The 10,592-nt window shown below is 36.7% G+C and overlaps 2 protein-coding genes across 2 annotated transcripts; both read right to left on the reverse strand.

Annotated features, from left to right (window-relative positions):
• Window positions 1–2,087: 2,087 nt before the first annotated feature.
• On the reverse strand, window positions 2,088–9,324 carry LOC140005556 (uncharacterized). The gene is made up of 7 exons (XM_072046563.1): window positions 9,313–9,324; window positions 9,110–9,224; window positions 8,835–9,063; window positions 6,866–6,986; window positions 6,690–6,777; window positions 6,446–6,639; window positions 2,088–2,267 (listed from the first exon to the last, which is right to left on the reverse strand). The coding sequence occupies exons 1-7, from the start codon at window positions 9,322–9,324 to the stop codon at window positions 2,088–2,090; spliced, it is 939 nt and encodes a 312-aa protein (XP_071902664.1).
• Window positions 9,325–9,562: 238 nt separating this feature from the next.
• LOC113740907 (uncharacterized mitochondrial protein AtMg00860-like) lies at window positions 9,563–10,042 on the reverse strand. Its single transcript, XM_027268420.1, has 2 exons — window positions 9,815–10,042; window positions 9,563–9,766 (listed from the first exon to the last, which is right to left on the reverse strand). The coding sequence occupies exons 1-2, from the start codon at window positions 10,040–10,042 to the stop codon at window positions 9,563–9,565; spliced, it is 432 nt and encodes a 143-aa protein (XP_027124221.1).
• Between the last annotated feature and the right edge of the window lie 550 nt (window positions 10,043–10,592).

The raw sequence follows: 10,592 nt of genomic DNA on the forward strand, positions 1-10,592 counted from the left end.
GCTCACTTTATTTTGAATCGGTGAGTGTCAAGTGCATGATTTGTCGTGTTTACTTGATTAATCTTACTTGTATACGTGAACATAACTTGATGAGGCGAGTGTGTACTTTATCTCACTCGTTCTTCTTTATTTGACTTATACGTGTATTATACGTGAACATGACTTGTATGTCGATTGGAGTGAATCTCGTCGTCGACTATTATACTTGTACTCGTGGGGGACTCCCAAATCTCATTGGCCAATCTTGCGACTCGAGCCGGCATGGGCTTGGTCGAGAAGCTTGATGAACCATGAGAATATTACAAAACAAAACTTGATCTTTTGAGATCTTGTTCGGCATACTCGTGGAGTATCGCCCTTTTCATGCGTGTTCTTATAAACAAAACTTGATCTTTTGAGATCTTGTTCGGCATACTGGTGTAGTATCGTCCTTTTCATGCGTATTAGGTTACGGATTCAAGAGGGTGGAATGGTGGATGAAGGAAGTAGTAAGTGAAGTTTCTACGAATTTATTACCTACCCGGATGACGAAGTGTCATCACGAGGGGGTATCAGATCGAGCCTTGGCGAAGTAAGTGAAAATTAGCTCCTGAGAGCTCCCATATCCTTAACAAGTGTGTTATATTATAAATTGTGAATTACTTGAACTTTCTAGCTTTAATTCTTGTACATATGTTATTGTTACTTGTTACTTGAACTATGTGTTCGCATGTGCATGTTTTTTTTTTCTTGGCCTCACGAGCATCCGCTCACCCCGTTAGATTTGTTTTCCTTAACAGGAGATGGAATGGAAGGAATTATGAAGAAGCCTACTTGATGACTCTTTTGACTAGAATGTTGGGAATATACTTGACTAGACATCTTATGGAAGTCATCTATTTTGGGAAAGTGGATGTATTTTGAAACTTGTAATGTAAGATTGAATATCGATGTATGGAAGTGACTTCTTTTCTTACGTCATCTGGTATTAATAGTTATTATTGTATTAAGCTTGAACGGGAATCATACCGAGTCCTGGCGAGAGTTGGGCAGGCGTTCCGCAAATACCCTTGGGTTCGCCCTTGGAAGAAATGAGGACGTCACACCCAAGCTGAATGACTTACTCTTTACTGGTTTTTATGTTTAGGTATTCTTTAATTCTTACGTTTCCTACATCTCATGAAACTGGAAATTAGCAAGGTAGAGATGTAACATCTTTGGCTCCATTCTATTCATCATACGAGATATGGTTCCAAAACTCTTAATAAAGATTTATAAAGCAAATTAGCAATGTCCAGGTCCAAGGTACTTCTACAAAGAGTAAACAAACGCTGCCCATTCAGATTATGATCATTCAGCATTTGAGATGAGGAGCCTATCTACCTCTATCCCCTGCCAAAAGTTGGTAAAACATTAATGTATCGGATGGTGTACCCCAGAGTTAATCCATTGATACAGCTTTTGCCTGTTCTATCTGGACTTCTGACATCTTCTAATTTCTAGATCTTGATACTACTATAGATGAGCACCTCGTGTCTGAAACTTTCAAGAATTGGATATCATAACCATGGTACTTTGATGCAAAGGCCAGTGGAGGTCCAGGTTCCTTGATCAAGGAATTACAGAGATTGTAGAGAAATAATTCGTAGACTAAGGAGATGAATATCTGATTTATTGGATTAGAGAAGAAGTAGGTAAAATGATGAATTGTAGATTTTACAAATGAATTATCATGATACTATTCTGCATGAGTAGCTTCCTATTTATAGGTTCATTAAGTCGGCTACCTCTAACTAACTAACTAACTGATGACCTCAGCTGACATAAGCAAGATTCTTGCCAACCAACTGTCTAACTAACTGCATTGCTACAAAATTGATCACTGATCACGTGTAATAACATTCAAAACAAGATAAAGTCGGTGCAGAGAATTCTAGTGCATCAATACCCTCCCCTCAAATTTGGTCCTTGTCCTCAAGGACTAAAATAGGGATATTGCTACTGCAAGTCCTGCAAAAACTCCCATGTAGCATCCTCAGGGAAACTATTACTCCATTGGACCAACACTTGAGTAGCAGCGACCCTCCCGCATTTGACTAGACGTCTATCTATACTGCAATTGGTTCCATCATGAGCTGCCTCTGATGCGTGACCCCAGCAAGAATTTGAGCTTGAAGGGACCCTGCACCCACTTTCTTCTTTAGGACGGAAACATGAAATGTGTTGTGAATGCGAACATGTGAGGGTAATGCCTGTTCATAAGCCACTATCCCAATTTTTGCTAACACCTGAAATGGACCAAAATAGCGTGGAGAGAGCTTCTGGCAATGGTGAGTGTAGACACCAAAATTTCAATTTTATTTAATTCAATTTTAGCTTTATTATTATTATTTATTCTTGTGTTATTTTATTTTATTTTAGTTGATTAAGTTTGCAAAATGATAGTTAGTGTTTATCTTTGCTTATTTTAGTAAATTAGGTTCATCATTTTTCTTTTTAAGACATTTTTGCATTAAATTTCTGAAGAAAAAAAAAGAAAATTCTCACAAAAAATTCATTTTTAAATTCAAGTGCTTCAAAATGAAATGAAAATTAGTAATGCATTTAACATTTTTTTGGTTACCCTAAACTTGTTTTGAAAAACAAAAAAAAATAACAAAATAAAAAGAAAATAGGTGGAGGCCATGCAAACTAGCTAAGTGGAATGGGTAGGCATTAGACAAGTGCCCTTATTTCTTTGACACCACAACATTTGCTAGATTAGGTGGCTAGGACAAGTGGAAGTCTAGGGAAAATCTGGAAAATAAACCAAAAGAAAAAAAAGGAAAAAGAGATAGCGGGCAAAGAAAAGAAAGGAGGGTTTTTGGGGAGAGAAAGAGAGGAAGGACGAGACTAGAAAGAAAAAAAGGGAAAGGAAGCTGCAGGCTGGGGCGGAGCAAGAGAAAAAAGAGCTGGTGAGGAGCTTCGAGAAAAAAGGAGAGCAAGAAAGGGGAGAGCTTGCGAGGGAGAAAACAAGAAACAAAGAGGGTTTTCGGCTGAGGGAGAGTAAGGGAGAAAGAAAGAAAAACTGAAGAAGGGAAAAGGGAACCAAGAGGGAAAGGGAGAAAGCTTCGGGGTAGAGGAGGAAACAGGTGGGAAAGGGAGGAGGAGTTTCAGGAGAGAAACAGAGAAAAAAAGAAGAAGGTTGCGGGCAAGAGGGGAACAAGAAAACTAGAGAGAGAGCAAGGGATGAGGACAACAGGAAAAACAGGAAAAAAAAAAAGCAAGAGAAAGGGAAGAAGGAAGCTTGAGCAGTGAAGGGAAAAGAGGAAAAAAGAACGAAAGAAGAGGGTTTCGGGGAAGGAGGAGAGGAAACGTGAGAAAGAAAAGAAGAGAGAAAGGGAGAAGAGAAACCAGAAAAAAGGGAGGAGAGAGTCTGAAAGAGAGAGGAGACGGCGGAGAGATCGAAGGGAAGGAAAAACAGAAAGAAACCAGAGGGGGAAATTCAGAAAAAGTATAGAAAAATTTTCTGCAAAAACCTTAACCAGGCTGATGAACTAGCCTGTTTCGCGGTCCAATATCTGCTTCAATTTTGGTTTTTGGAGGAATCTTTTGGCTTCCACACCTTCTGAGGAGACAGTAGAAGGAGTTTTGTTCACGAACTGCTGGGAGAAAACAACTCTAGATCTGTCAAATTGCGGCTCAAAGTGACGAGTTCGTCACTGCTGGAAATTTCTGCAGCAAGATTTCTGGGCTTCATTCTAGCACACGACAAGCTTTTCTGGGGATAACCTCACGTCCATTCGATTGTGTAAACATCCCCAGGTAGATTACAATTCCCTCCCTTGTTAGTTTAACGTTATATGAGGATTGAAGATCATTGAATATGAATTCATGTCACTTTGCCGTCGATTCCATCTTCTGGTTCATAGGTTTGTTATACTTGTTAGATAATGACTGAATCAAAGCATGATAAAGTCTCATTGAAATCAAAAGATGCTGTTGTTTTTCTAAGAAAAAAGAGGGAAAGGAAAGAGAGAGTGAAAATTCTTGATTAGTTCTCTTGTCATTTTATTCGGTTAACCAGCTTGTTGATCTTGCAATTTATCTAGTTGGATCTGATGGCATGATGTTAGGATAAGATGTTGTCTGTAGTTTGGGTAAATAAATACCATGCCCTTGGGTCTGAAATCTTGAGAAAAATAACTGCAAATCAGAAAGTTGCATTCAAGAACTCAGAACCAACGAAGTTGCAGAAAGCTTCTTTGAAAGCTTGCATGAAAATTTTCCAAAATTGCACTTCAACCCTTTAAGTTCCCCATAATGCTACTTTGGCCCAAGAATTGGAAAAATCAATCAAATTTTGTCCTTTTAATATGTTAACTTTCTTTAGCATACTTTAATGTGATTTTTGGACAGATTATTCATGAGATTTGGGGATGGAATTTGAAAGCTTAATAATTTTTGATAGATTTATAGTTTTGATTTGGATTTTAGTACAATAGTTAAAATTTGAGTAATATTTTTGTTTGGGGTTTGATGAGAGGGTTTTTTATTCATTTTTGTGAAGTTTAGCATTTGGTTTTGGTATGCTTCATCTTAAGCCCTTAATTTTATTTATTTTAATTTAGACCCTTAATATTTGTAATAATAATGATTTGACCCCTCAAACTTCTTTAATCCTTTCAATTGGGTTCTTGCTTGTTTTAAATTGCTTGAATATGGGTTGTTTACTTTCATTTAAATACTTTAATTGGTTCAATGTCATGTTTATTTCCATTTCTTGTGATTATTTGTTAATTAAAGTGATGCCTTGACTTTTTTCTCTGTTTTGGAGGATAAATAAGGGAAATTTCATTTCATTAGGTCATCAATTCAAGGGAGATACACACTACTCCTTTATCATGATTGTACTTGATCCTATGTGCTCCTATGTGATTTTATGTGCGTAATTGCATGCTTTTTTGAATATTTTTTAATATATCATTTATTTATTTATTCACTTTATTTATTTTAATTTTGTATATTTATTTTAATTTAATTTTGGTTATTTGAGAGGCATTTAAATGCCAAGTTGTAATAGTTAGGTTATTATTTTATTTTATTTCATTTTTCCCCCTTTGATTGTAGTTAGGGCCCCCTAATGTAATAGTTAAATTTCTATTTGCTTTTATTTGCTTGCGTGCTTGCATATTTGTGTGTTTATATATTTATTCACTTTCTTAGGGTCTTTGCATCTAGATATCATGGTTATGTGTTGTGTGCTATATGTGATTTATGTGTTTATTTATTTTTATTATGTTTTATATAATTTATTTGATTATAATAAGTGCATGACGTCACCACACTAGTCCAACGCTAGTTGTGGCCCTTTTTTCGATTTCTTACTAGTCCAACGCTGTTACGCTGGTGAGAACTTACAGACATGGATTAGTCCAATGCTAGACCCTTAGGAACCGTTCACGCGTTAGATCATGTTTGTGTGACAAAATCACTACATTTCATGCATATTTTCTATTTTTTAGGATTTTTTATCATTTTGCATGATATTTTCCCTATATGTATATCCCTTACCCCTATGTGTGAAAACATGACATTAGACTTGCATTTCATTTAAGAATTAGAACTAGGTTAGATTATTTGCTTGATTAGATAGGAAATACCCTTTAAATATGGGATATGGACGAGTATGGCTTCTAAGCCTTAGCACGCTTGTATCTCCTCTATAAAAAGGAAGATCTAGTCACAAATTTTAGGCCCCCCCCTCGCGCACCCGTTATGATGCATCCCTTTAGATCATGTATATTTGTATAATTATTATTTTCTTTTCTTTTTTTCAAGTCTCATTGTCGCATATTCATGACCTCTTCAAAGGAATCACTTTTTGGTGTCGCAATTAATACGATTTGCACCAATTAAAATTTGAAGAGACATATTGACCCTTTCGATATACATTAGATCTAGGTTTGCATTCATATAATGACATCCAAATATGATAAATTTTTATATTAAAATAAGAAAATTTTTGAGTAAATCACGCAACTAGCCTTGGTTAGATTGAAATGGTGCCTTGGATTTTTATCCTTGCCTTCCCTTTCTTCAACCGTGACTCCCAAGCCCATTTCTCTTGATTTTCGAAGACTTGGAGTCGTTTAAAAAGGGTTTTTTCATTACTTTTTATTTAAAAATTCATTTTTATGTGACTTAGTACACCTCAACTCAATACCAAGTGGTGACTCCTATTTTTCATTAAAAACCCTTTTTAAACTATTATTTTGGGCCAAAATTGTCGCATTTTTAAAGTCCCCTTTAGGCCCATTTTCTTTATTTATTTTCTAAAAATCAAAAACTCATTTTTTACTCAGAAATAATCAAAAAAAAATCATTTTTTATAAAACCCGTAAAATTATTATTTTTTCACAGAAAATGGGGCGCGACAGTGAGATTTTAGTGAATGTTGTCGATAAGGTTGCAACTTAACATAAACCCAATCTCCTACGCAGAACTGCCTTTCTGATCGGTGCTTATAAGCCATTTGCTTCATCCTATGCTGAGCCTTAGTAAGATTGTGCCGCAAGGAATGAATAACCTGCTCTCGTGCCTTCAAACTCCTATCAACAGATTCAACAGTTTTAGTCTTAGGAAGGTAGGGAATATTAACACGAGAAGACTGTCCATACACTATCTCGTAGGGAGTAGATTTAGCAGAAGAATGGTAATTGGTATTATACCAAAATTCCAATCCTTGGGATGGTCACTAGTCATGCAGCTAAGGTAGTTTTCCAAGCACCTGTTAACAACTTCTGTTTGCCCATCACTCTGAGGATGGTAGGCAGTAGACATGTTCATGTAGTCTAAAAAGCTCCGGCCAAAATGAACTCAAAAATGTAGAGTCCCTATCACTCACAATGGTCTGAGGTAAACCATGGAACCTGTAAATATGGTCCATGAACAGTTGAGCTATACTTGCTGAGCATAGTTGCGGAGCATACTTGTTGAGCCTATCTACAACGACCAAAATCACCTTCCTGCCATGTGATAAAGGCAACACCTCGATGAAATCCATGGAAATGTCTGTCCAAATTTTGTAAGGAATAAGTAATGGTTGTAGCAGCCCAGGGTAAGCTGTTGATAGGGTGCATTTTAGTGGGATATTTTGGGTAGTATTGCATAATTCTTTGACTAAATATTGCACTAGTTGGGTGGATTCTACTGAGATTTTGTGTTGGTGTTACTTGCAGGAAGTGGTGAAGAAAATGTGCTAAAAATCAACATTCCAGGACTTCTTGACATTTAGGCTTGCCCGCGCCTAACCCCAACCCAAAAACCCATACTCAGTCGCACATGGGAAGCTCCAGAATATTGAGCGAGGCAACGGACTACAACTTTGGAAAGTAGTGGGGTCACTCCCAAGCTGAAGAAAGCTATTTGTAATAGGATTCCTATTGTTTAGGAAGATTGGTACTCGGGTACTAATTTTAGAGGAGAAAAATCAGGATTGGGATCCGTTTGTTTTTCTCTGGTGGGCCTGGCCGAAAAGAGAGAGGATGGCCTTCATCCTTTTTAGTGGCTAAAAAACATAGAGGATTATTGTACTTTTTTTAGTTTTGGATTTTGACTTTGTAATTTGGCTTTGGTAGACTTGGGAGAAAAAAACAAGAGGGCTACCATTGTTGACCGGTGGAATTGCTTTTTCCTTTTAGGTTGACCGAATTGAAGAAGCAAGAGAAAACTCTCTTATATGCTTTGTGAAAGGCAATTAGAAGAAAACCAAGAAGGAAGCCGCCATTGTTGACTATTGGCTCTTGCTTTTTACTTTTGTCTGACAAAATTGAAGAGAGCAATCAGACTCTCTCGTATGTCTTGGGTTGGAGACGAGTAAAAGCAACAAAAATTCCTTATTCTCTTCTTCCTCGGTTGACCGCAATTGAAAGGGCAAAAATTGACAACTTTTCCCAAATTCCTCACGCATGGTTTGTTCTCCATTAATGGAGAACTAACTCTCCAATTCTAGTCAAGGGGACAACTGAAGATTTGGTTGAGATCGAATTTATTTTAACTGCTTCCTCCATTTATTGGTATTTATATGTTTTCCGCTTTTAATTGTTATAGCTTTTGTGTATGATTGAATAGTGCGCAATATTTAATTATTCACGTAGGCTATTTTGTTAATTAGGGGTAGTTGGATCCGTAATTATTCAATTATCTCTATACCGGTAGCAACTGGCATAATTGGATTTATGTCAGGAAAACATACGATCTAACTTAAACAAACCCTCGTAGCGTGTTTGTTAGTTAGGATTAGGCTTTTCTAAATTTTAATGCAATCTAGAAATTAAATCCTACGGTCGTACCTAGGATTGTTTCGATCGTAGGATTGTTTCCGGGTTAGAGAAATAGTTAACGGTCGTACCTTAATTATCGAGAAATTAAGGAAAGGCTGGTATGACAACTATAACCAATCTATGAATAAATGTTGGAATTATTTGTGAATCGATGATCAGTGCATGAACCATTTCTGAAGTGTACCATTGGCTAGAGTTTCCCCAATTATTTCTGTCAATTTATTATTTTTCGCATTTGATTTATTTAGTTCATTAGCATTTAATCCTAAAACCCGCCATTTATCTTGACTCGAAAGGAATCAAATTTCTCCCCAGTCCCTGAGGTGACGACCTTGCTTGCCACTTTCTACTAGTTAGTAAAATTAGTCAGATAATTAATTCTGGTATATCGAATTAAGCAAATTCTTCGGGAACAGGGTGAATCAAGTAACCCATTGCACATCTAGGGTCCCTGCTCCAGTACTATAATTGATTATTGACTGCTTTAGGTGGTAGTTAGGTTTTATTATTATTATTGCACAGGTTCGGCACCTGTAAGCTGCATTATCTGCTTTATGTCTCTGGCAAATGTCACAAGCTGCTATGTATCTAGCTACATCCTTGAACATAGATTTCCAGTACAGAACCTGTTTAAGCTTCCTGTAAGTCACCTCCACTCCAAAATGTCCCACTTGAGAACCAGAATGCCATAAGGCAATCAATTTATCCTTCAAGGCTGCATCATTAGCAACCACTAGCTTGCCCTTCTTTCTTAGCATTCCTTGTTGCAATGAATAGTTTGTGTAATGCTGATCATTAGTGCTAACCTTCTGAATCAGTTCCTGAATATGCACATCTTGCTGCCAGCTTTGTTATATGTCCTTGATTAATGAGGTAGTTATGGTAACCATAGTAGCCACCACACTGCCCTCCTGGGGTCTCCTAGACAAAGCATCTGCAACCACATTGTCCCTTCCCTTCTTATACTGAACCTATTTGCTATCCACTTTTGCTGCAAATGAGTATGTACCTGCTGCTCCATCAAGTACTTTAGACTTTGGTGATCTGTTTTAATAAAGAAGTGTCTCCCTACTAAATAGGCTCTCCATTTCAGTACTGCAGTTACTATAGCCAACTATAGCCAACATTTCCCTTTCATACACAGAAAAGGCTTGGTGCATGGGTCCCAATGACTTGCTGAAAAAAGCCAAAGGTTTCTTTCCTTGCATCAATATTGCTCCAATTCCACTCCCAGATGCATCAGTTTCCACAATAAATTCCTAAGTAAAATCTGGTAAAGCCAAAATAGGAGGATTACTCATAGCCTTCTGTAATTCCTTGAAGGCTCTAGTGGCCCCATCATGCCACTGGAACTGGTTCTTCTTGAGCAAATCTGTTAATGGTCTTGCTATTTTCCCATAATCTTGTATAAAGCTCCTGTAGTACCCTGTGGTCCCCAAAAATCCCCTGAGCTCCTTAACAGTCTGAGACATGTGTCAAGCCATGATTGCTGAGATTTTTTGAGGATCTACCTGAACTCCTTCAACATTAATGACATGCCCCAAGTAATCGACTTGTTGTTGAGCAAAGGTGTACTTACTCCTTTTAACCTTCAGAGAATCACTCCTCAATAGTTCAAACACAGTTATAAGATGCTGCAGATGTTCCTTCCACTTACAACTATATATCAGGATATCATCAAAGAAGACCAAAATGAACTTCCTCAGAAATGGTCGAAAGATATATGAATCGACATTCATATTTATAGTTTAGATCATAAAAAATACATATTATTTTCCACTTCAGCGAGATATACCCCATCTATTTTACAGATGGGTAGAACTTTTTAGATAAGGTATCTAAAAGAATTAGATTCTATTTCTTCATCTTTTTTATTTCTGCTCTTTTTTTGTTCAAAAAGAATGTTAATACTTCATATATATTCAAAAGACATATTCAAGGGGTTAATTTAATTGGTTTCCTCCCGTAATATGAGTTACTACCCCTTGATCACTTATATTGCCCCAAACGTCTGACTGCATTTTCCAACTGAAATGGAATATTACTAGCGAAATTGCATTGTACATCCAGAATAGTCCTAAGAAGACATGATCCCAAGCCAATACTTGACATGTGGATTCTTTTTTCCTCTATTTTTTTATTTTAGTTAGAAAAATAGAACTCTTTTCATGATTCATGAATCATAAAGTAGGGTCTAATTCTTTTTCGTAATTGAAAATTATAGGTTGAAATATCTATGTACTATATGTTATAAAAGGCTATTTCTTTGCAAAATTGTGCTCAATTTCA

The sequence above is a fragment of the Coffea arabica genome, chromosome 4e (genome assembly GCF_036785885.1).
Source record: "Coffea arabica cultivar ET-39 chromosome 4e, Coffea Arabica ET-39 HiFi, whole genome shotgun sequence".
NCBI lineage: Eukaryota > Viridiplantae > Streptophyta > Magnoliopsida > Gentianales > Rubiaceae > Coffea > Coffea arabica.

Bases quoted from the DNA above. Each gene is read 5' to 3' on its own strand.
- LOC140005556 (XM_072046563.1), bottom strand. The intron at 6,640-6,689 runs GTATAATACCAA...CCTACGAGATAG, and splicing joins TCCCAAGGATTGGAATTTTG to TGTATGGACAGTCTTCTCGT. The intron at 2,268-6,445 runs GTTTATGTTAAG...GGTCCATTTCAG, and splicing joins AGTTCTGCGTAGGAGATTGG to GTGTTAGCAAAAATTGGGAT.
- LOC113740907 (XM_027268420.1), bottom strand. From the start codon at position 10,042: ATGAATGTCGATTCATATATCTTTCGACCATTTCTGAGGAAGTTCATT. The intron at 9,767-9,814 runs GTAGATCCTCAA...CACATGTCTCAG, and splicing joins TTAATGTTGAAGGAGTTCAG to ACTGTTAAGGAGCTCAGGGG.